The sequence below is a fragment of the Plecotus auritus genome (genome assembly GCF_963455305.1).
Source record: "Plecotus auritus genome assembly, chromosome: 1".
Taxonomy (NCBI): domain Eukaryota; kingdom Metazoa; phylum Chordata; class Mammalia; order Chiroptera; family Vespertilionidae; genus Plecotus; species Plecotus auritus.
Genome location: NC_137770.1, coordinates 144,049,008 through 144,076,166, shown reverse-complemented (window position 1 = coordinate 144,076,166; position 27,159 = coordinate 144,049,008). Strand labels below are relative to the sequence as shown.

At 39.3% G+C, this 27,159-nt stretch overlaps 1 protein-coding gene across 1 annotated transcript in view; it reads right to left on the bottom strand.

Annotated features, from left to right (window-relative positions):
• DNAJC1 (DnaJ heat shock protein family (Hsp40) member C1) overlaps positions 1 to 27,159 on the bottom strand; it is a 252,179-nt gene that overhangs the window by 31,600 nt on the left and 193,420 nt on the right. Inside the window, exon 9 of the mRNA XM_080646065.1 lies at positions 5,798 to 5,917. Within this exon, the coding sequence (XP_080502191.1) occupies positions 5,798 to 5,917 (120 nt within the window). The remainder of the gene's footprint in view (positions 1 to 5,797; positions 5,918 to 27,159) is intronic.

Sequence of the window (27,159 nt, the reverse complement as noted above, 5' to 3'; positions counted from 1 at the left end):
ATGGCAAATTATTTGTAGACAATAGAACTATCCTAAAATTCTAATGAATTAACACAAACTGTTTTTGAAATAAGACCAGGAAGTAAGGAGGCAAGTTACAAAATCAGTCCATAGCACTTTTCACTTATTTGACAAGCAATGATGAAAAACAAAAAAGGATGTTCAGTGTTGATGGGACACTGAGGAAGGGGCCTCTCATGTGCTAAAGTGGCACCACAGTATATTAGTACTACCTCCCTGGGGGCCAGTTTTAGAGACATCAAAAATTCTGAAAACATCCATATTCTTGAACCAAGCAGCTCCAATTCTAGGATACAAGGTAAGAAAATGGATAGAAGTGGAAAGATGAATGAAAAAAAAATACCCCACAAAACAGACCTCTCAGGGAAACAGCAAAAAAGGAAGCAATTTAAATGACAATCAGTAGGATGCTCCTTACTTACATCCAGACAACATGGCACATTAGGTAAGGGTTTAGAAAAATGCTGAGGCTCTTTCACAGGAAGGGGCTCATGTTTCACAGCAACATGCAAAGGGCAGGATACAGATTGATACGGTGGAAACTGTCTAGTCATATGCCTATAGGAGAACTCGCGTCTAAAATGGTATATAATAAAATGTTTACAGGAGTCATTTTTTATTGTGGTTGATTATAACTTTTTTTTTACTTCAGTGTACTTTTTAAAGTTCCTTTTTTTTCTATAAACACAGTTTTACAAAAAAAATTCTAATAAAAGTCTCTAGACACATTTAAAGTGTTTTTCATATCCACAGCAATAAAACAGCATTAAGTAGTGCTAAGAATATTATTAGAGGAGGAATCAAAATATCTGGTGTCCCAACACTAATTGCTGTGTCACCTTGAACAAGTATCTTAGGAGCAGTTTACACAACTGTAAAATGGTTGCCTAATCTACCTCACAATGCTGTTGTGAAGATCAAGTAAAATGTCTTGAAAAATGTAAAATACTATGAAAATAGAAGATGCAATGATCAATATTATCACTTAAGAGTACTTAAATGTAAAAATGTTGCTACTGCCCTGGCCAAGTGGCCCCGTTGGTTGGGTGTTGTCCAGTGCACCGAAGGGTCGTTGGACAGGTCAGGGCCATGCCAGGGCTGGGGCTCTAGGGGCATGAAGGAGGCAAGGCCATCTCATAATGATGTTTCTCTCTCCCTCCCCCTCTTTCTAAAAATAAAAAAAAAGTTAAAAAAGGAAAATGTTGGTTTGACCTTTTAACTGACTCTTGCAGTGTTATGCTCACGTAGTGAATACCTTTTATAATCCTGTCCTATGATTTTGCTCAATGCTGAGTCAGAAATGGTGACATAGAATGCAAATCTATAAACCTCTGGCCCAGAAATCATATAATAGCAAAACCCTAATGAGGCCAATGAACAAATTAAGCAATTAATTATGTAGTTTCCCCCATGGACACCAAAAGGTCCTATTTTCCTCAAAATAATGCTCTGCCTTCTCTTTTCTTCAAACAGGCAGTCAAATCGCCTGAAATTCTCACACCTATCATTCATATACTTGGGATAAGAAACTGCAGGCTTGCCCTGGCCAGTGTGGCTCAGTTGGTTGAGTGTCATCCTGTGCATGGAAAGGTTTGCTGGTTTGATTCCTGGTCAGGGCACATACCCAGATTGTGGGTTCAGTCCCTGTGTCCGAGTGAGGTCAGGGTGCGTACAGGAGGCAACCAATTGATGTTTCTCTTTCTCTCTCTCTCCCTCCCCCTTTCTCTCCCTCTAAATTCAATAAACACACACACACACACACACACACACACACACACACACACACACACGGATCACTTGTAATCTAACTTTAAAAAAAAGGCTTCTATTAAAATCCATGTGTGTGTGTATTTGGTAATACAGTAAATTATTTTCTATTAATATCATATTGAAAATTGGTTATTAGATCTGTTAGTGACTTATCTAGCAAGAAGGATGGAATAAAGAACCCATTCCTTTCTAAAATTTAAATATCTTTAAGGTCCTGGGGTTGAGAGTGTGAGGGAAGAAGGGAAGGAGAGGAATGTGTGAGTAGGCTGAGATCCGGAGATCTAGCAGGGGTCCTCAAACTGTGGCCCGCCGAGGACATTTATCCGGCCCGCCGGGTGCCGCTGCCTGTCCTGCTTAGCAGCCAACTCGTCCCGGGCCCGCAGTGCGCATAGGAATTTGTTCATAGTTTTTTTTTTTAAACTACAGTCCGGCCCTCCAACGGTCTGAGGGACAGTGAACTGGCCCCCTGTTTAAAAAGTTTGAGGACCCCTGAACTAGAGCAAGAAGCCTGGTTAAGAAGACGGCAAGGGTGAATGAAGATAGACAATTAAAAAGACTATCCTTGTCATCTTTACAACTTGTGTAGGACTAGTCTGACTCTAAGAAGTTATAGCAATATATTTGCCAAAATAATTACTACATATTTAGTTCACTGATAAACCATACAGTTTATTTTCTATTGAATAATCCAGATATATTTTTGAAACAACTGCCATGGCACATAAATTCCCCCCAATAGGCATCTCTGTTACCTTTCTGTTATAGTGATAAATAATAAAATTCTCATTCTCATCTTCTTCTCTCTCATATGGGGACACTTATCTAACTACACACCTCTTACCTCTCACTGTGGTACTAAGGTAATTATAAAAGTCTGTTTAAATCTACCCACCTGTCTTTTGTTTTGCTGCCTAACTGGGTCTTTTCCAAGCAGGCAGAAAATCTCCAATCAGTCTGTTATCACAACCAGAATGTAAGAGATTAGTGACCACGGAGAGAAGCAGAATCAGTTTACATCCTTTCAGGCTAGAGAATGATACCACCTCACAGGCAAGAAATCTGAGGCTCCCTGACCTTAACTTAGAAAACCTGCAGTTAATATCACATTAAAGTTGGCTTTACATGCCAGACAGCTTTTGTTTCCTGTTGTTTTTACAATTGGAGTGTCCTTTGTGGTTATCAGAGTTATTTGCTGCAAGGCATATATTAACTTTAAAAAAATTTGATATATAATAAAATAGGTCTTACAGTTTAGGTATATCTGAGTTAAAATATACTTTGCATTCATGTTTTACAAAGCTAGTAACATTGCTTGTATTTATCTGGAGCAGAATTTAGCAACTGTCATTAATTATGACAATTAATACACTGAAAACTCCTTTCTTAATTGAGGAATTAAATGCGTTTTTCACTGTAGTCTGTCAACCTAAATCAAGACTATAAAGATCCCACCAGGGCTACACTCTCACAACCTCCCTGAAAAAGGTCAATTGTTTCTGAAAGGAAAGAGAACAAACCCTGAAGCTACAAATTTAGCAAGGAAAACAGGTCAAAAACCAGATGTGCAGAGCAGGGGAGAACTGGCCCAGGTGATCAGGTCAGTATGCAGAGGTTTCAGGGACAGCAAACTGAACTTGCCTTCTTTTTCATAATCAAACACTTAATGAAAACAAATCTAATTAACACCACAGGCCAAAAGTGATCTTGTAATGTGTGGTTAACTTTTAGTTAACATCCTAGTAAAGAAACCTGTATTAGCCACACCCATTTCAGCTGCTTCAATGGCATTTACTGCGTGTTCACTAAAATGAATGAGTCTTCAGACACCTGTTCTCTTTTAAAGAGAGTAATTTACAGGTGTGTGTGTAGTTAGTGAAATGAAATGTACAGGCCAACTATGGAGATGATGCTCACAGAATGAAAATACAGTGAATCTATATAGCTGACATAGAAGAAAAGTTACAATGGCATTTTGGTATACTAAATATTGATATACTAAATACTGATCTATAAGGTACTGTTAGTATTATGAAAATAGAACTAATACCTGGAGGAAAAAAAATCTCAAAAAGTCACATTTGCTACTTCTGCGATAAGAGCAGGAATATCTATTACAGACAAGGGATTAGTCTCCCTTCAGTTTTGGCAAAGAGAAAACTATGGCAATTTTCTAGAAGAAAAAAATTTGAAACACATGGAATGAATTTGCAAAAGTTTGAAAAGGTGTCTTTGCTTGTCCAGGGACTGCTGCACTAAAACAACTTTTTAAATTATGTTTAGATTTTCTAGATCTATGATACCGACAAGCCATGTCAAGGCTCTGTTGGCTACATCATGTATATTTTAGCATTTACCAGTAAACTTTCATTTCTCTCTTCTTAAAAACATAGATTAAAAATTTAAGCAGATGATAATGACAAATTAATGTAAAATACTGCTCTATTCAGTATCCTATCTGCCTTTGGCATTATTAACTGTAAGGCCTCAAAGAAATATTATTTAAAAAGTTAAAAGCTGTCTTCAGAAGAGACACTGAATTAGTGAACTATTATTTCTCATTAGGCAATTAACTAAAAATTTGAGCCCTATTAAGCCAATAATGGTTTGATAAACTTTTGAAAATTGTTTTAGTAATTTTTGTTAATCATTATATTAACAGTACATAGTTGTATAATTAGAGGGTCATAGTACTTAAAATGTATCCTTATGGTTCTTTCCCAGTCACCTAAGATAACTAGTCTCCTGATGAAACATAGTAAAAAAAAAAAAAAAAAAAGTTACAAGATATAAGCGCTATTTTTCCACATGATCAGACTTTAACTCTGAAGCCAAAATAAAAAACATCTTATAAAATCCAAATAGTAGTATTTTAAGAGTGATTTTAAAAAGATCTATATGGCATTAAAAACATTCCTATATATAATTTAAAACTCTTAAAGAACTATTTAAAAAATTGACAGTAATATGTTCTTAAGTTTGTTTTTAAATTAAAAGATTGTAATTTACTACAAAAAGGTAACAGCATTTTATGATAACAAGCTTTTCTGTTTGGTGGTTGTGCTTATTAATCATTTTTCAGGGTTTTAAATTGTTCATTATCAGAAAAGGTCCAACATTTACTAATGGAATTGAGGAAGACATTTGAATCTTTGCTTTCAGTAACCCTATAAATATTTTAGATCTACAGGATTTATTTAAAGTAAATAATTTAAATAAATTCAGTAAAGAACTTGTTTAGTAAAGACTACTGTTATTTGTAAAAATAAGGATCATATTGATGAAAATAAAAACTTCTTAATATCAAGTGAACATTTACTGAGAAGTACTTGTCAGGCGCTGTGGTAGATGTTTTAATAAGATTCTCTGACTTAAATTTCCTCAATGAAAGTACCCAAAGTGATAAATCTAACACTGTCCAGGTAAACACTTTGTTTTTTAAAATGCCAGGTATGGCTTGTCATATTACATGTGTGTGTATTTTTTTTTTTTGGGGGGGGGAGTTTAAGGATTTTAAACAACTTGTCAAAATAGATGGTAGGCATCATCCTTAAGATAAAAACAAACGTTATAGAGATACTGTTGATTTAATTAATGCAAACCACCTGTCTAAATACCTACACCAAGGAATCTGTATAATTCCAATGTTAACAAGATCCAGATGAAATGTAACTTCTTTTTATCCCCCCCCCCTTTTTATGAAATATAACTTTCCTAATTCTGATCAGTCTGAGAACTATTGTTTTCCCCAAAGCTGAAGGACTCACTCTAAATACAAAACTAGCTTAAGTTTCTAAACACTAGAATTCTTTAAACAGCTGTTAACTGTGGATCATGGGACTGGCTGAAATCTGCTTCTTGCTTATTTCGTTAATGGTTCACTTCCAGGTCCTAAAAGGGTTGTAGCCTTTCTCCAAAGATAATGGTGGAGGCATTTATGTCTACCTTCTACATAGCTGGCTTTTCTGGATTTTCACTCTCCATACAATGCAAATCTGAGTGAACTCACATCTGTCACCGATCGACCCAATTCGTGAGCAATCTTTTCCCATCGACCTGGGGTCCCTCCTGGGAACTTAACCATACTTCTTGTCAGCTGGCTGAGGTCCTCTTCTGTCCATTCAGGTGCCTGCAAAACATTAAGGGGAAAAAAAAAGACAATTTAAAGAATGTTTGCTAATACATTTAATAAACCTGTGAAACAAACTATTGGCAATATGCTTTCTGCAAAAACAATAATATTACAATGTATCTAATAGTTCAGATAGAGGTTTGAGTTGCGTGTTTAACATTAGAATGCAAAGCTCCAGTAGCCTTTTACATTTTCCTATGTATACCAAATATAAAAGCGATTCACAAAGCCTATGAAATGCATTGTGTCACTGCTGCTTACAAATGCCTCATATAGTCACACTTAAGTTTTTTTTAAAAATAAGGTTTTTATTGCTTTCTTTAAAGTATAAGCATAAATGAAAATGTCAACAAGTAAATGTAGAGAACAAGAATCATAATTGAGACAAAGATCTATTTTGTTCATTCTAAGTAACAACATTCTAAAAATCATGTATTTTCAAAAAGTTAACTTATCAAATGTTACCATTTTATAAAATTTGGGAACAGAAATAAAATTAGAAACTCATGGGACTAACACTTAAACCATCAAGTCTGTGCAAAGCAACATTTCATTTTTGAGAGGGTAATCAGCTCCTAAAAGTTAATCAATTATTATTTGAATAATAAAATACCTTGAAATATTACAGAATTTTATTTTTTTGCAAAAGCAAACATTCAAGGCACATTCTCTGCATTTTATTCAGCACGACCATTTGGTCAAACCCAAAGCTGAGCAAAGCAAAAAAACACACAACTATTATCATATAATAAACAAACATGTTACGATTATTTTACGTTACATTTTAGCATTAAACTATTCCCTACTGGGGCAGTGACCATTCTGGTATTAAACAATTCTCTAGGAGTCAGCAGCGAGATGGAGGAAGCCCACTTTATTTTTCTTTAATTAAAAAGGAAGAAGAAACGAAAGAAGGAAACCTTTGAGACAAATACCTTTTCTAATCACCATTTCCGATAATGAACAGGCATACATCAGGGCGTTTGCATTACAGAATCATCAGCACAGAACCACAGTCAGAGGTGAGTGACCCCAGGGACTATCTCCACAGCTACAGCAAAGCTTCTCCCTGACACTAATCCTCCCTGTCATTCTCCCACTGTGTTCTAACCACACTGACATCCGCCTGCCTCACTGCAAGCTTAACGGGGCCCTTCCTGACTTTTTACTGTCTCCCCCAATCAATGGTTCAAGCGTGCTCTTTTCACCAAGTCCAAATGGCAGCTTCACTCATAATCAAAGTGCACTGCCCTGTTAAAGGGCTTTCCCAAAGGCTCTCCCATTTGCATTCATTTGCAAAGCAAACTACTTTTATTCACTTTGTTCTGCTATCAAGAATGTTCCCTGAAGCAGATAAATTGGCATAAATACAACCTGCCACTTAAGAGTCAGTAAATAATAGCCAATAGTAGGGAGGATTTTATCAATCATTCCTATTTTGTATCCTCTAAAAGCTGAAAGCCTCGAACATATTCATCAGTACAGCCCTTAAGATCCATGCATAAATTCACATAAAAAAGTAGCCTACATTGGGTATGGTTGAAATTTCTCTGATATTTAATGATATCAGAAATCTAATTTTCCATATCACGTAATTAAAATTTTACAATGAAAGTTTTCTTTCTTTCTTTCTGCTTGTTTTTACTTTGTTTAGGGGGAAAAGTATATTTTTATTGCTATAAAATTGAAACTTTTAAATAACTGTACCAGTTGATTTCAGAAATGCTAAGGAGCTAAGAATTTAAATATAAGCTTATAGTATAAAGTCATACCAAAAAGAGCATTAGGTTGACACTGCAGAGATATAGTATTCAAACTATATAGTATATCAATGCAATTTCACACTAAATAAAATCATCTTATGTTTACTTCTGACAAATTATAACAAATATTTTTGGATCAAACAAAATTGTCTAAAATGTTAATAATACATAGGTATTGTTTCACATAGTAAACTAATTTGTTCAAATAATTTCTATTTTTATGAGAATGGTTTTCCAAATATGCTGCATATATGAGCAATGGGCTTTAAAAATTTTATTAAATTCCCTGTTAATAAGATGAGTCTAAAAGTATAGTTCCACTTTTTCTGGGAAGGAAAATAATTAAATCAAATATTTGGACTGATATCCTGAAAAATTATCAACTGTGAGAACAATCTTTTTAGTTTCAAAGTTATTTCATGGCCATAGTTTTAATTTTAAGAGAGATCAATAATAACTAGGACCATAACCTGAAACCTTTGAGAGAATACTCTCAGCAGGTCATTATTTTCTCTCCTTCAGCTGTAAGGCACTCTGGTTCATGTGCCATTCCTCAGCAATAGTTAGCTGTGTCTTTAGAAGCAACAGAGCCTCCTGTGCCCCAGCCACGAAGGCCGCTATGAGGGTGGCCATGGTGTGAATGTATTCTCCTTGTTCTAATCTGGAGCCAACTGGAGCTGTGAAAGTCAAATGAATGCATAAGCATACGGCTTTGCCACGTAAAACCATGTGTGTCCATTATTACCAAGACACTGGGCCAAAAATTCATCTCTTTAGTAAAGTAATGGAAGATACCACATGGTGTGGGGACAGCTGTTGTGACTACACGAGCATTCCAATTTTGCATCAGAAAAGCCCCACTCTGGGGATAAATCTCCATACTGAATACAACATAAGAAGTAAGTTTTCAAATTATTCAATATTTTTATGTAATGACCCAAAAGTAAGAGCTGATATGAAATTTTAAATTGTATTCCCAAGTAAGGTCCCTTTGGAATAGATTTTTGTCAGAAATCCAGCTATGTCAAAGATTTGGTGCCCTTGAAAATCCTTACTATGCTTGGGGGATAGGAGTTAGAGGCTGTAGCAAAACACATGTTATATTTTTAAAGTAATCTAAACACACTTTCCCCCTCACAGCTTTAGAACATAAAATGTTAATTAAAAAAAGGATCATGCAATTTATTTGACACTGAAAATTTATGGCCAAATTAAAATAAAAAATTTAAATGTATTATTTATTTTCATACTTGAATGACAAAAGGTCCATTTCTATCTAATAAGTAGATACTGAAACTCCCTAATGAACAATGTTTCTATTGAAATGACTTGTTAATAATAATTATTTATATAATTAAAGAAGTTGCAATTTTGGACCCAGTAATTTTTAATAGATTCAGTTCAATTCGTAACTTCTGTGGATGAAAAAGGGGCCACATAATAAACCTGACAAGCTCAAGGGGAGGCCTAGTGATGGTCTTACAAACTCCAGACCTAAAGTAAGGACACAGAATGGTCTGAAAGTGAAACTTTCTAACTAAAACCAGTTCATAGCTGGTAGTCATGTCCTAGGTGGGTATTTTTCCCTAACAAAGGTCAATCTTTACTTTAACTGAGCCTGTCTGTTATCTTGTTGTTTTTTTCAACTAAGATAACATATCCAATAACAGTAACTTTGCAATATCAAAGCAATTTCCCTTTTTCTGGACCCCTCAAAGCACAACACCAAGCCAGAGCAGAGCCCATAAATGCCCTCATTGTTATTATTATCATGCTAATTATTGACTGTTAACTATCCTATACCCACAAACGTTTTACCTTTTATCCAGTCCCAGAGATACTTCCCCCCTCCCCACTTTGCTTTCAATGTATAAAATAAGGTGCATTTTTTCAATCTGCTGAGATTTTGCTTTCTGGCAATTGTCATCAGTTTGGTGTAAATAAACTCATAATGTGCAGGTCTGGACATTTCTTACATTGACACTTCCCAGATATGTTACCTAAGAAATAATATCCTTATATAACATCATCCAGTTAAAATGTATATCTAATGATGTGGTTGATATATCTAATAATTGAATAATATGCTATCCTGTAATTCTATGTCCTACACTGACTTTGTGTTTTAGAATGTCAATTTGGCTTTTGGCTACACATTTTCCTTTCCAATTTCACTATATATGTAGAGAAATGGTATGTTAAAAAAAAAAAAGCAAACAACAGAATTAAAAACAAATCACTTTAAATATCTTTTCACTCTTAGGAAGAGAAACTCTTTGAAGAAAGTTTGCAACTCATCCCAAACTATCGTTCTACTGTTGTGATCCTTTAGCACACTCAGTATTTCATGTGTGTCCACAAGGTCTCCTCATCTATGATTAGCTGCCTTGCCAAAAAAAGAGCTCCCACCTGGACCAGTGATTGTAAAGTGTGTTCTTTGGGGTGGCACTGCTACCATCTTAACTAGCTAGTTATTTAATAACTAGAGGCTCGGTGCATGAAATTTGTGCATGGGGGAGGGGGGGTTCCCCTCAGTCCAGCCTGCACCCTCTCCAATCTGGGACATCCCTCTCACAATCTGGGACCACTGGCTCCTAACTGCTCACCTGCCTGCCTGCCGGCCTGATTGCCCCTAACTGCCCCCCCCTGCTGGCCTGGTCACCCCCAACCAGCCCCCCCCCCCCACCAGCCAGGTCACCCCTCACTGTCTCCCTCTGCCGGCCTGGTCGCTCCACACAGCCTGCTTCTCAGTCGTTTGGTCGCCCCTCACTAACCTCCCTGCCGGCCTAGTCGCCCCACACAACCTGTTCAGTTGTCTGTCCGGTTGCGATGGTCGCTTAGGCTTTTATATATATAGATAGGAAGAAAGCAAAGGGCATGATCATCTGGGCAACTTCAGCAGGAAGCAGTAACTTCATGCTTCCCAGAAAACCCCTGGTCTACTCCTTGCAGGTCACTGGGGAAAGGATCCCAATGAAGGGGAAGATGGCACATGTGCAGTGAAGTCACGGTGACATGGGGAAAACGCTTGCCTGTCAGTCTAGCCTGGGGAACCATGGATTGGTTAGAGGGATGGAGCCACTGCAAGCGTGTGAAATCCTGAAAGATTCATTGGTTAAGCTTCTAGTTAAAATCCCCAAAGAAACTTTTGCTCTTTTGTTCCTTTTGCTTCACTCCTGCTTCCCGGCACTTACTCGTTCCGTGACTCGGGCCAGCTTGCTTGTGATCCTGGAAGCAATGGACTGCAGCTGGGAACACAAGCTAAGCTAGCCTGATGCTGGACTGGACTGGACTTTAATATGGAGCAAAGACTCTGGGCAGTGGTTTTAACCCTAGCCCTGCTGAAGACAAAACGGGACATTTTCCATGGCAGGACTGAGTGAGATGGCATTTTGGAGGGGGAACTCCCTTAATGTTACTTCATCAATAAAGCTTTCCACAATGCCTCATCATCCCTCGGGAAATTCTCCTTCCTGCGGCCCCCCAAGATCTCCACTTTCACCATCATAGGAGTACACCCCACTGATAACAGCACCAACCTGAAAATTATTACCCATCTGTAATACAGTTTAGAAACATACAATAAAGGTTAGAAATAAGGATTTAATACTGCCACAATAACCAAGTATGTGATCAGTCAACTCTTCTGTTATTTATTTAAAAATATTTTAATTGATTTTTTAGAGGGAGAGAGGAAGGGAAAGGGAGAGATCTTGAGAGAAACATCCATGTGAGAGCTGAACATCAAGCAGCTGCCTCTTGCATGCCCCCTTACCAGGGATCAACCTGGGCATGTGCCCTGACCAGGAATTGAACTGTTAGGTCACCGAAGGAGGAACACACAAGGCCAGAATGGTGAGGGATTACAAATTTATTTGATCATCTGCACACCAGGTGGCTGAGCCCCAAATGGCTCCAACACCCCAGTGATGGGCGTCAGCGGTTTTTAAAGGACTTTTGACAGGCTTTTTCTGGGCGGAGAATTCTCTGTGCAGGTCCAGATTCTGGAAGTCCGGAGGGGAGAGAGAATGGTCTTAGCACGTGGATTGTGGTCTAGGCAAGTGGAATGTCCATTATGAAGTGGTGGTGGGGGGTCAGTTCCTAGGAGAAGGGGTATCGATTCAATTGTTCCATCAAACCTAACAGAACCAGCAAACTTTTGGAGCATGGGGTGATGCCCAAGCGACTGAGCCGCACCAGCTGAGCTCAATTCTTCTTTTAAACAGAATGTAAGTCAGTTGGAATGCTGTTAAACTAGAATAGGGGAATGACATGAAGAGCGAGCTGCATTTTTATTAGGCACATCAGGACTACAGATTGGTCAGAAACAAATAAAGATTTTTTTAAAACCTGGTCTTTTACTACAGAGTCTGAGAAACACTGGCTCAAGATAATGCAAACAGATCAAATTCCTTTATAACTCCTTTTTTGGGAGCAAGAATAAATACCTTCCTTGAGAAGTGAACAAAACACTATTTACTAAGGGTCATGGTGCTTTGCCACCCTGTAAGAGGTAACTGATACAGGAAGATCAGTGCAGGCACAGGGAACAGCAGGTTGCAGAGCCTGGAGGTGGGAGCATGTCTGGGATGTCTAAGGAACAGCAAGATGACCTGCGAGGCTGGCGCAGCAGGCAAAGAGGTAAGGGGGAGCGGGGGGTGAAGATGAGGACAGAGAGGTGAGGAGGTAAAAATCAAAGGGCGTAAAGGCCACTCTAAGGCTCATTGACTCTGCATGACATACAAAGCTATAGAATTGATTTTATTTTTCATTAAGTTATCATTGACAGACAACATTATATTAGTTGAAGTTGTACATCATAATGATTTGATATTTGTATATATTGTGAAATGATCATCACAATAAGTGAACATCAATCTTGTCTTATAACAATAAGTCTAGTTAACATCTGTCATCATACTTAGTTACAGAATATTTTTTTCTTGTAAAGAGAACTTTAAAGATTTATTCTTACCAACTTTCAAATATGAAATATAAGTATTATTAACTACAGTCACCGTGCTGTACATTATATTTCCATGACTTATTTTATAACTGGAAGTTTGTACCTGTCGACACCCTTCATCCATTTGACACCTACCTCACCCCTGCACACCACTCCTGCAACCTCTAGCATCTGTGCTCTGTATCTATGGAGTTGTTTTTTTAAAGATTCCACAGATAAGTGAGAACACATGGTATTTCTTCTTTTCTGACTTATTTCACAAAGCATCATGCCCTAAAGGTCCATGAATGTGTTGTTACAAGTGGCAGAATTTCTCTTTCTAATGCCTGAATAATACAATAATATTCCTCTGTATGTGTATGCACCATTTTCTTTTTTTTTTTTTAATATATTTTATTGATTTTTTACAGAGAGGAAGGGAGAGGGATAGAGAGTTAGAAACATCAATGAGAGAGAAACATCGATCAGCTGCCTCCTGCACACCTCCCACTGGGGATGTGCCCGCAACCAAGGTACATGCCCTTGACCGGAATCGAACCCGGGACCCTTCAGTCCGCAGGCCGATGCTCTATCCACTGAGCCAAACCGGTTTCGGCCTGCACCATTTTCTTAAAAAAAAAATTTTTTTTTAATCCACATCCGAGGATATTTTCCCATTGATTTTTAGAGAGAGTGGAAGAGAAAGGGAAAGACAGAAATATTGATGTGAGAGAAACAAATTGATTGGTTGCCTCCTGCACGTGCCCGACCAGGGCCGGGGCTGGGGAGGAGCGCCTGCAACTGAGGTGGGTGCCCTTGACCGGAATCGAACCCGGGGCCCTTTAGTCTACAGGCCAACACTCTATCCACTGAGCAAAACTGGCTAAGGCTTAACATTTTTTTTTCAATAAGTTGACACAATATATATTAGTTTCAAGTGTCAGTATAGTGATTAGACATGTATATAACTTACAAAGTCTAATACCCATCAGATACCACACATAGTTATTAGAATATTATTGACTATATTCCCCATGTTGTACTTTACATCCCCCTATTTTGTAATTACCAATTTGCACTTCTTAATCCCTCCACCTTTTCACCCATCCCCCAAACCCCTTACCCTCTGGCAACCATCAGTCTAATCTCTGAGTCTGTTTCTATTTTGTTTCATTGATTTTTTTTCTTTAGATTTCACATATAAGTGGAATCCTATGGTATTTATCTTTCTGTCTGACTTATTTCACTGAGTTTGACCTCTAAGTCCATCCATGCTGGTGCAAAAGGTAAGGTTTCATTCTTTATTATGGCCAAGTAATATTCCATTGTATATTATGTACCACTTCTTTCTCCACTTGTCTATTGATAGGCACTTGGGATGCTTCCATATATTGACTACTGTAAATAACACTGCAATGAACATATATTATTTTGAATTAGTGTTTTGGGTTTCTCCAGATATATACCCAGAAGTGGAATTGCTGGGTCGTAAGGTAGTTCCATTTTGAATTTTTTGAGGAACCTCCATACTGTTTTTCCATAGTAGCTGCACCAATCTTCATTCTCACCAATAGTTCATGAAGGTTCCCTTTTCTCCACATCCTCGCCAACACTTGTTTGTTGATTGATGACAGCCATTCTGACAGGTGTGAGTTGATAGCTCAAGCGAGGATTTATTGATTTGAGAGAGAGAAAAACATGATTGGTTGCCTCCCGCACTGTCAACTGGAGATCGAACCCACAACCAAGGTATGTGTCCTGATCAGAATTGAACTGCACCCTTTTGGGAATGATGCTCCAACCAGTGGAACCAATTATAGTTTTAATTTGTATTTCTCTGATGAATAGTGACACTGAACGTCTTTTCATATGTCTTTTGGACATCTGTAATGTACGTCCTCTTTGGAGAAGTAGCTATTCAGGTCCTCTGCCCATTTTTAATTGGATTGTTTGTTTCGTTGGTGTTGAGTTGTATGAATTCTTTATAAATTTTAGATATTAAGCCCTTATTAGATGTATCATTGCTGAATATCTTTTCCCATTCAGTAGGTTGGCTTTTCATTTTGTTGATGGTTTCCTTTGCCCTGCAAAACTTCTTTGTTTGAGGTAGTCTCATTTGCTTATTTTTTCTTTTGTTTGCCTTGCTCAAGGAGACATGTCAGAAAAATATTGCTAAGAGAAATGTTAAGAGATTTTACTGCCTATGTTATCTTCTAGAAGTTTTACATTAAAGTCTTTAATCCATTTTGAGCTAATTCTTGTATATGGTGTAAGAACGTGGTCTAGGTTTCATTTTTTTTGCACTCATTGTCCAATTTCCCCACCATTTATTGAATAGGCTATTTACTCCATTGTATGTACTTGTCTTATATTAATTTACCATGTAAGTGTGGATTTATTTCTGGGCTCTCTATTCTCTTCCATTGGTCTATATGTCTGTTTTTATGCTAGTACCATGCTGGTCTGATTGCTATAGCTTTGCAGTATAGTTTGATATCAGGTAATGTGGTATCTCTTTCTTCTTGTCAAGATAGCTATGGCTATTTGGGGTCTTTTGTGGTTTCATACAAAATTTTGAATTATTTGTTCTAGTCCTGTGAAAACTGTGATTGGTATTTTATAGGAATTGCACTGAATCTATAGATCACGATGGGAGGTATGGGGTTTTAATGATGTTAATTTTTCTTATCCATGAGTATGGTATTTGCTTCTATTTATTTGTATCTTCTATTTCTTTCTCCAGTGTCTTATAATTTTCTGAGTCCAGGTCTTTTACCTCCTTGGTTAAATTTATTCCTAGTTATTTTATTTTTGATACAATTGTAAATGGGATTGCTTTCTTAGTTTTCCTTTCTGATAGTTCAGTGTTGGTGGGTAAAAATGCAACTGAATTCTAAATATTAATTTTGTATCCTGCTACTTTACTGAATTCTTATTAGTTCTAATAGTTTCTTTGTGGATTCTTTAGGATTCTCTCTATATTGTATCATGTCATCTAAAAATAATGAGTTTTAATTTTTTCTTTCCAATTTGGATGGCTTTTATTTCCTTTTCTTGTCTGATGGTTGTGGTTAGGGTTTCCAATACTATATTGAATGAAAGTGGTATGGACATCTTGTGTTGTTCCTGATCTTAGAGAAAAAGAGCTTTCAGCTTTTCCCCATTATAGTGTCAGCTGTGGGTTTGTCATATATGGCCTTCATTATGTTGAGTATGTTCTCTGTATTCCTAATTTGCCAAGAATGTTCTTTTTACATCATAAATAGATGTTTTTTGTTAAATGCTGTTCTGTATCTATTTATATGATCATATGATTTGATCCTTCATTTTGTTTATGTTGTATGTCACATTAATTGATTTGTGGATATTGAACCACCTTTGCATTGGGGATAAATCCCACTTGACCATGGTGTATGATCTTTTTAATGTATTGCTGAATTCAGTTTGCTAATATTTTATTGAAAAATTTTGCATCTGTGCTCACTAGGGATATTGGCCTATAGTTTTTTGTTTGTCTGTCTGGTTTTGGTATCAAGGTAATGCTGGCCTCATAAAATGAATTTGGGAGCCTTAATCCCTGTTCAATATTTTAGAATAGTTTGTGAAGAATAGATATTAACTCTCTTTAATGTTTGGTAAATTTACCTGTGAAGCTATCTGGTTTAGGACTTTTGTTTGTGGAAGTTTTTTCATTACTGGTTTGATTTAGTTAGCAGTTTTTGGTCTATTCAGATTTTCTATTCCTTCCTGATTCAGTCTTGGAACATTGTATATTTCTAGGAATTCAGCCTTTTCTTCTAGGTTGTCCAATTTGCTGGCGTATAATTATTCGTATTTTCTTATATTTCTTTGTAATTCTGTGTTGTCAAATGTCACTTCTCTTTCATTTCTGATTTATTATATTTGGGCACCCTCTCTTTTTTTCTTGAGTCTTCTGGCTAAAGGTTTATCAATTTTGTTTATCTTTTCAAAGTACCAGCTTTTGATTTCATTCATCTTTTCTATTTTATTTCTTTCTGCTGTAATCTTCCTTATTTCCTCTTTCTACTTGTTTGTCCTTTTTCTAGTTCCTTTAGATGAAAGTTTAGATTGTTTACTTGAGATTTTTCTTGTTTCTTGAAGTAGTCCTGTATTGCTATAAATTTTCCTTTTAAAACTGCTCTGGCTGTGTACCATAGATTTTTTGGGTATTGTGTTTTCATTACCAGCTGTCTCATGGCATCTTTTGATTTCTTTTTTGATGTTTAGTAGCATGTTATTCAGCCTCCATGTATTTGTGTGTTTTTCAGTTTTCTTCTTGTAATTGATTTCTACTTTCATATCATTTTGACCGAAGGAGATGCTAAATATGATTTCATCCTTCTTAAACTAACTGAGACTTGCTTTGTGGTCTATTCTGGATCATGTTCCATGTATACTTGAGAAAAATGTATGCTTTTGGGTAAAATGCTTTTGGGTAAAATGTCCTAAAAAAATATCAAATCCAGCCCTAACTGGTTTGGCTCAGTGGACAGAGTGTCGGCCTGTGGACTGAAGGGTCCCAGGTTCGATTCCGGTCAAGTGCATGAACCTTGGTTGCGGGCACATCCCCAGTGGGGAGTGTGCAGGAGGCAGCTGAATCGATATTTCTCTTCTCGATGTTTCTAACTCTATCCCTCTCCCTTCCTCTCTGTAAAATGTCAATAAAATATATTTTAAAAAACCAAATCCATCTGGTCAAATGTGTCAGTTAAGGCTACTATTTCCTTACTGATTTTCGGTCTGGACAATCTATCCACTGATGTCAATAGGGTGTTAAAGTACCCTACTATGACTGCATATATCCATCAATATTTGCTTCATATACTTAGGTGTTCCTATGTTAGGGTGTGTAGATGTTTACGAGCTTTACTAGAGGCCCGATGCATGAAATTCGTGCACTGGGGGGGGGGGGGGTGTCCCTCAGCCCAACCTGCACCCTCTCCAATCTGGGACCCCTCGGGGGATGTCCGACTGCCTGTTTAGGCCTGATCCCACACACGGATCGGGCCTAAACAGGCAGTCAGACATCCCTTTCACAATCTGGGACTGCTGGCTCCCAACTGCTTGCCTGCCTGCCTGATTGCCCCTAACCTGCTTCTGCCTGCCAGCCTCATCACCCCCTAACCACTCCCCTGCCAGCCTGATCGACGCCTAACTGTTCCCCTGCTGGCCCGATCATCCCCAACTGCCCTCCCCTGACAGCCCAGTCACCCCCAAATGCCCTCCCCTGCATATTCCCTCTTTATTAGATAGGGTTTTTTCTTTAACATATTGGACAGTGTACCTGCCATGGTCTTGACAAACCAGTAAAAATGTAAACCCAAACTAAAAGTATCATAAAGTAAACTCCTTAAACAGGAATTTCATGAGACCTTGGAAAGGTGATATCATGTGGTTGTTTCTTCCTTTTTTCCTTCTCTTTCTTTTTCTTGATGTTTCATCTTTTGTCCTTTCTTTCTTTTCTCCTTTTATTCCTTTTCTGTCCTCTCTTTCTCTTAACTTTTCCATTGGTAGAATCGTCAGTACTTGAATCTGTCTTGCTTCCAGAAGATTAAGAAGAGGGAAACACACCGTCATCTGAAGAAAAAGATGATCTATGTTGGGATCGGTGGTGTTTCGGTTTTGCTCTTTTCCTGGTTTGTCTGTCATTTCTGCCGGCCCTGGCATCTTCAGGACTTGTGCGTGGGCACTTCTTATTCATGTCTACAAAACCTCCCTGCCTTGGTGAAAACTGTAGGGGAAAAGGCCTTCCTGGGTGGGCTTGAGCCCTGCCCGAGGAGCTGAGGAACCAGGGCGGGAAGCACCCACCACCGCTGCAGAGCCAAACTCCGGACCGCGGGGTACTCTCCAGTAATGTAACTGCAATGTCCCCGTTTGCCTTCAGAAATTAGTTGTAAGTTATTTCCGATGTGAAACCCTACCTCAGACATTTCCTTTGCGGTTTGTAAAGATTTTAAACAAAACCCATTTACCTCCCTAACCTGGTCAGAAGTTTCTACCCAATGGGAGAGGTTTGCTGGGCAGCGTCACCCAGATATCACCCCCCATCTCCAATCACTCGGCTGGGGGCAAGGGAAGTTCCAAGGCTATAGGTGTGTGTGTGGGGGATCAGTCCATGGGGGCGCAGGCCCTTTGAAGGCTGACACCCCAGGCTGCCGCTGGGAGGGGATCGCTCTGGGGGACACGGCTGCCTCCCAGACCTACACCCCAGGCTGCAGATGGGAGCTGATCGCTGGGGGAGGGGCGGGGAGGATAGGCGGCGCGGGCACCTCCCAGGCCCACAGCTCAGGCCATGGCTAGGAGCGGATTGCGCCGGAGTGGGGAGGTGAGGGGGCGGATGTGGGCAGGGCCGCGGCTGGCAGCGGATCGCGCTGGAGGTGTGCGGGGGCCTCGCAGGCTGATGGCCCGGTCCGGGGCTGGGGGACTCAGGCGGACCTGAGAGGACTGGGCGCTGCCATCTTGTGTCTCTGGGCGCCTCCATTTTTGTCGCAGAGTGACAGTTAATTTGCATATTACTCTTTTATTAGATAGGATGTCCTCTTGTTGGATTGGTCCCTTTATAATTACGATGCCCTTCTTTGTCTCTTGTTACAAAAGTAACAAGAATCTATTTTGCTTGATATAAGTATTGCTAACTTAACTTCTTTTTGTCTCCATTCACATGTAATATCTTTTCCCATCTTACTTTCAGACTGTGTTTGTTTTTCAATGTGAAATGCATCTCTTGTTGCAGCACATGTACAGGTCGTACAGGTCTCTCTCTCTCTCTCTCTCTCTCTCTCTCTCTCTCTTTAAAAATTTTAATTGATTTTAGGGAGAGAGAGATGGAAACATCAAGGATGAAAGAGAATTATTGATCAGCTGCTGGGGATCGAGCCTACAACACAGGCATGTGCCCTGACCAGGAATCGAACTGTGGTAAAATGAAACCTCCAGGACTTCCTCCTCCCTTTTAAAATAGTTAATATGGCTCAACATAAATTAAGCAGAGTCTTTAATGATTGAAACCCATTATACAAATCATATTTAGAGAAGGGGTGATTATCCCTACTGGTTTGCCATTTAACATCCCAATTTGGCCTACTCATAAACTTGGGAAGAATGACTAGTGTCTCATAGTAGATTATCTCAACCTTCACACTGTGGGCCTCATTAAGGGCTCCCTGGCCAATATTGTTTCAATTACTGACTTCATCCAATCAGCAACTGGTGAATATTTTGCAATTATATATTTGGTGAATATCTTTTGTTCAGTGCCTATTTCAACAGCCTCTTGACTGCAATCTGCCCTCTCCTCCAAAGAGACACGATAAACTTTTACCCAGCTACCATGGGGTACCTCAATAACCTGTCATCACATACAATTTTTTAGTGTTAAGATCTTTTATTATTTTTTAAAATATGATTTGCTTTTTTTAACCTTTTTATCTCACTTTTTAAAAAATATTTTGTTGATTTCAGAGAGGAAAAGAGAGGGAGAAAGAGATAGAAACATCAATGATGAGAGAGAATCATTCATCAGCTGCCTCCTACACACCCCCACTGGGGGTCAAGCCCACAACTGGGGCATGTCCCCTGACCAGGAATCAAACCATGACCTCCTGGTTCATAGGTGGATGCTCAACCACTGAGTTCCACTAGCTGGGCTATGATTTGCTTTATTTACATTTTTTTTAGAAATTTCATGTATTGACTTAAGAGATAGAAGAGAAACATTGATCTGTTGTTCCACTTATTTTATATATTCATTGATTGGTCTTATATGTGCCCTGACTGGGGATCACACCTGCAACCTTGGCACATCAGGACAATAGTATAAGCAACTGAGCTACTGGGCCAGGGCAAGAACAAGATCTTAACTCCACCCTGCTTTCTTCAGGAACAAGGTATGGTATTACATAATGACACCTTCCTCTGAGGAGATTCATTTGATACTTGTTCAGGCTATACAAATACAATGGAGCTCATGACAAGAGCACGCACCACTGCTTCAACATAGTGGAAGGCCCTACCTATCACCTTGGTTGAAGTCTGAAAATTATGTGGTGAACTGAAGGCCGTTCGTTCTACCTATGACACTGTCAAGAAACAGCTACTATGTCTCTCAACACCTACAACTTCTTTTAGGTTATTTTTGGGTTCTAGAAGGAACATATTTTTCATTTATAAATTGTACTTAAATCTATATTTTATGCTCTTACTTGCAAACTACTTCTCCTGGAATGGGCCCCTTCTAACAAAAGCCTCTAGAATCCGTCCACATTGCAAAACAAAACAAACAAACAAACAAACAAACAAACAAAACAAAAACAACAAAAAACCTCAGACCAAAACAGAAAACCAAACTACCTGCCCCTCCTCCCGCCAAAGACTCCTTCATTGGAATGGTCATGACAACTTTCTCTCAGTGTCAAAATACCAGTTGTGTATAAATAATGATTTTAAAATAGTAAAACTACAAATATGTATTTGCTCTTTGCTAAAATTAAATTTTAAGGAAACTTTTAAAAATGAATGGGAAAGCCACACACTGGGAGCAAATATTCACAACACACATCAGAAAAGTGATTCGTATCACAATCTGTTTATCCATTCTTCTATTGATGGACATGTGGGTAGCTGCCAGCTCTTGGTTCTAATGTATATAAATACAGCTGCTACAGGCATTTGTTTATAACTGTCTTAGTGATCAGATGTTTTAACTTCTTTTGGATAAATATCTACTGGTGGAATTGCTGGAGTCCTCCTGTTTTTCTTCCATTTGGGTCCTGTTTGTCTCCCAATTTTGGTGGCCTCTTTGTGTTTCTATGTGTTACGCACATTTGCTATGACTCCCAGTCTTGGCAGGGTGGCCTTATGTAGTAGGTGTCCTGTGAGAGCCAGTGCACAATCTCCTTGATCACCTGATAGTGGTGTTCCAGGGGTGTCCCTTGCATACGTTATGTGGGCTCTCCTGTTGTAATTGACTCTTGATTGCTATTGGCCCATTTGTGTGTTGGGCTGACCCTCAGGCTGGCTGACCTCGACCACAATGTATGAGCTGCTGTGCAGTTGCTGACCACATGAAGCAGAATTTGCTTCAGCAGGATCTGGTTTCTGCCAAGATCTTCCTTTGGATATGACACTTGTGAAGCTACTAGATCCCGCTCTGATGCCTGAAGCTGACCACTACGTGTACTGGTCCTGGAGCCTCTTGGCAGTGTCAGATCCTGCTGTGAATGGCATTGGCAACCTGTTTGGAGTTGTAAAGTGATCCACAGTTTGTGGCTGCCTCTGCTGGACCTGGGTGTGCACGAGAAGGATCAAGCTATGCACCAAGGCCAGCTTTTACCAGCACCAGGCCCAGGGGCAGGTTAGCGAAAGTCCCAAGGCACCCTGAGATCTGCCTCTGCCTGCTGACTGCCTGAGAGGCTCAGTGACTGAGAGAGACTTTGGCAGTACTCGATTTGTAGGAGGTAGGTTCGCAGTGAGTCACCAGGTAGGGGTGAGTGGTGCTTGCCAGATTGATACAGGTTTAAACCTAATGCCAGTGCTGGGTCTGAGGCCACTCAGCAAATGGCCTAGGTATACCAACTCTAGCTGGCCCCCACTGGTTGCCACAGACCTTTGTGTTTGGGTGGGGTCTCAGGAGTTGTCAGGGGGAAGCAAGAATAGTTTATCAGGCTAAAAGGAACCAAGATTTGGCTGCATGAAGGGAAGGCTCTGCACCAGTCAGGCGTGTGAGGGAAATATGGTTGCCTGTCCTCCTCCTGGCCATTAAACTAAAATAAAAAAATAATTTTAGAGAGAGGAAGGAAGGGGGGTGGGAGAGAGAGAAACATGGATTTGTTGTTCTACTTACTTATGTATTCATTGGTTGATTCTTGTATGTGCCCTGACCTGTGATCAAACCTGCAACCTTGGCAGTCTTGGTGTATTGGGATGACACTTGAAGCAACTGAACTACTCAGCCAGGGCCTTCTGTCCATTTTTAAATGAGATTTCTTTTTCCTGTTGTGTTTTATGGGTTCTTTTAGATATTATCCCCTTATCAGATATATGATTTGCAATCAATTTTCCAGTTTTCTTATTGTAAATGGCTTTTAGTTTCATATTACTGTGGTATAAAAAGGTGGTTGATATGATTTGAATCTTCTTAAATTTATTAAGACTTACGTTGCGGCCTTTATGATATATCTTAATGACCATATGCTCAAGCCTCCAAGATGGTCCCACGTGATTCCCATTTCCTAGTATTAACAGCCTTGTGCAGTCCCCTCCCACAGTGGCTAGAGCTGACCTGTTGAATCTATAGGATATTGTGGAACAACAGTGTGACATCCAAGGATCAGTTATAAAAGACAGCAACTTCTGCCTTGCTCTCTTTTGGATTATGTTCCTCTGGAAAAGCCAACTGTCAAGTTGTGAGGGCATTCAAGGATCCCAGCAGATAAGCGGTGATAGTAAGGCTAGTGTCCCTCAAGTTAAGGGTCAAACATTCTTACTGTCTAGTAAGTGAAGATAATGCCTCCCTCTGGAGGAAAGGGAAGCCATGCTTACTAGCCTGTTATAAAAGACTTGCATTTGCTAAGCTCAGCATTCCTCCTCCTGTGACATAACTCATTGATTATATAGGTCAACTGACCCTCTTTGTATTGTTCTGTGGGAATTGGATGAGGGACCCAAAATAAAAATGCTACTGCAATTGCTAGAGTAATAAAATGTCCTTTGTCTCTGATCTTGGAATCTTGTGTCTTCTAACAGCATCCATAAAATGTGGCAGGCTAACTTAAGTGCTTGCAAGTAAAATCTCCAACTCTTTATAGCTTTTGACAGCTTTGGCGACAAGAATGGAATTCTGACAGGAATATGACTTTCTGAAAGAGGAAGGACGAGGGCTTACAGGGATTAGAGGGAAGTCCATGTGAACCTGTGGTGAACATATTGGCCAAATTATATAATCAATTAGGTAGTAAATGGACCTTCCTTTTATTGCCTATTAATGAGGATGAACTCTAGAGGAGGTTGCAGACTACACCACTCAGCCTTTTCTGTAGTCTATCTTGCCAACCTCAAGTCTATTTGGAAATGACATTAAAAGGTTTCTGAGGTTTTGGAAGTGGGTCTTAGCCGCTTTCATTCTTTCAGAGAGATCTCCCAGGGTTGGTGATGCTCAAAATGTAGATCTCTTACTGAGTAAAGTTAGATGTCTACCAAAGAGACATTTTCACGTCTCAATGTACATTTTTATTTATAGACTTACTAGAGGCCTGGTGCACATAATTGGTGCACATAATTCGTGCACTGGGGGTGGGGTCCCTCAGCCCGGCCTGCGCCCTCTCACAGTCCATGAGCCCTGCGATCAATTGCCCCAAGGAGGTAGGCCCTTGCCCACCCGGCCAAGGCTCTGTGATGGAACCTGGGTAGCTTGGGCCTTCCTCTTTGGGGAGATGGACCCCCCCCACTCCCACCCGCAGAAGGAGGCCCCGCTCACCTGCTGCAGCCTGCCAGTCAGTGGCCTGGGCCTCCCTCTGCAGGACGATCATGGGGCGATGGCCGGGACCCCGACCAATGGGTGTCATAGCATGGTTGTCCGGATGGTGGTTCCGCTGTTTGGTCATTTTGCTGTTCAGTTGATTTGCATATTATGCTTTTATTATTATAGACAGCTCTTAAAGTTATATGTGACCTCAAGGAAACAAATATTCTATCTTCAGGGAGAATATTTACTGTATTATCATACTTGAGGAAAAATGACTGAAACCGTAAGAAATTGAAGGAATTAAAAAAAAATCATATGGGCCAAATTAGAAATTTGCAGTTATTATTTCCATTCTATTCAACCATGCACCCAGTATTAGCCAAAGATCATATTATTCAACAGGTGACACTTAATTCTTAGTTTAGTAACTAGTATCATATATGTACACTGGAATCTAATTGGCTTTCATCAAGTATGAAAGGCAACATATTTAGTAGTTATATTCTCTTGGAACAACCTCATTTCAATAGTTTACTTTTAAGCAATGATATTAAATAAGATTTTAGAACTACAAGGGATCACAGAGAGAATTTACTCCAACACTCTTCTTTTATGACTGAAGAAACAGAACCCTACAGAAGCTGAAAAAGCTCCTCAGGTTCACTGGGCAGTAAGTGACAGACCCAACTTAAGGCCAGAGGATTTTTGACGTACTGAATTTGTAGACTTGGGTAGTATTCACATCTAACACTATGTAATCGTCCAACCCATGAATATGATATGCTTTTCCATATATTTATGACTTCTTTAATTTATTTCAGCAATGATTTATAGTTCTTAGTGTACCTCATTCATTTTTATAATGAAGCTCAAAGTCACTTTGTCTAATTAGTACCACTTGCTTACTGGAGGTCACAGTCTCTTCCCTATCCTCATGTCTGTGCTGGGGTTACATAAACTTTAGCATGCTATATACTTCTTTTGCATTAAGCTATATCCATATTGATACATATAATTCTAATTCATTCATTTTAACTGTTATGTAGTTAGTATTCACTATTTATTAGTTCCTAGGGCTGTCATAGGATATTACCACAAATTGGGTATTTTGTTGTTGCTGTTGAGTTATTATATGATATGCAAATATGGTCTCCCATTGTTCCATTTTCCCACACACTATCTTTTTTAATCCTCACCTGAGGATGGAGATATATATATATATATATATATATATATATATATATAAATATAAATATAAATATAAATATATAATGACTTTTAGAGAGAGAGTGAAACATTGATCAGTTGCCTCCCGTACGCATCCTGACTGGGGATCAAACCTGTAATCTAGATATGTGCCCTGACTGGGAATCAAACCCATAACTTTTTGGTGTATGGCAAGATGCTTCAATCAACAGAACCACTGGTTAGGGCCAGGTCATTTTCACTCTCTTGATAGTGTCCTTTGGTACACAAATGTTTTTAATTTCTATGTAGTCCATTTTATCTAATGTTTTCTTGTGGCTGTTTTTCTGGTGTCATAACCAAGAAATCTTGCCAAATTTAATGTCATGATTCTTTCCCCCTATATTTTCTTCTTAGCATTTTATAGTTTTGGCTCTCACGTTTATGTCTGTGATCCATTTTGAGTTAATTTTTGTATATGGGTACTCTTCAACCCACTCCACATTGTATGGTTATAATATACTAGAGGCCTGGTGCATGAAATTCGTGCACAGGGGTGTGTGGGGGGGTCCCCTCAGCCCAGCCTGTGCCCTCTCCAATCTGGGACCCCTCGGGGGACTGCCGGTTTAATCATCCCTCTCACAATCCTGGACCGCTGGCTCCTAATTGCTCACCTGCTTGATCAACCCTAACTGCCCCCCCCCCCCCCCCGCTGCCGGCCTGGTCACTACTAACTGCCCCCCACCAGCCTGGTCACCCCTTACTACCACCCCTGCCAGCCTGGTCAACCCCAACTGCTTCCCTCTGCTGGCCTGGTCGCCCCCACCTGCCCCCCCCTGCCAGCCTAGTCACCCCTCACTGCCCCCCTGCCAGCCTAATCACCCCAACTGCCCCCCCCTGCTGGCCTGGTCGCCCCTCACGGCCCCCCTGCCGGCCTGGTCACCCCACACAGCCTGCTTGTTTAGTCATTTGGTCGTCCTTCACTAACCGCCCTGCCAGCCTGGTCATAGGCAGCCATCTTGTGAGGGCATGAGGGTTAATTTGCATATTACCTCTTTATTATATAGGATAATCTATCCATTTATTTCCCTTATTGATGGACATTTAGATTGTTTCCAATGTTTCACTATTACAATGCTCTAATGAACATCTTTTAAATGACTCTTTACCTATATGTGTACGTGTTTCTCTAGTGTATATATGTAGAAGTGGAATTCCTGATAAGAAGATATCTTACATTGGAAGGGCAGGCCTCATTCATATTAGCCTTGTTTTTATGTGCTATAAATCTCCTGATGGAGACTTCTCAAGGACTAATCCACGTTCACTCTTATGTGTACCAAGTAATATTCACTTTACCCTTACCTACATATGTAGATACCCTAGTTAATCTGTTATTCCCAGGTGCTATGAAAAAAATCTAGATTTGATTTATGATATAAGGAATAGACAATAATTTGAAGTAGAACAGCCAATGACAGGAAGCAAAAAAAAATAATCTAAGGGAAGGAATAATATGGCATATATAAGACATATACCTAACAGTATAAGCATAAATACTCATGTTCTCACAACCTAGATTTCATAAATGTGGCTGTTAAATTTGCCACATTTGTTTTATCTCTCTGCAATATTCCAGTCTCTCCCTTCCTACTTTAATCCTTCAGGTTATCCTTACTTTGGGAATATTCCTTTGGTGGTTCTGATTCCTCCATCTTTCCCCTAAATGTTTTTCCTCTACATGCTTCCAAATGCACACCAAGCACACCGAAGTTTCTTTTTAAAAAAAATATATTTTTATTGATTTTTTACAGAGAGGAAGGGAGAGGGATAGAGAGTTAGAAACATGGATGAGAGAGAAACA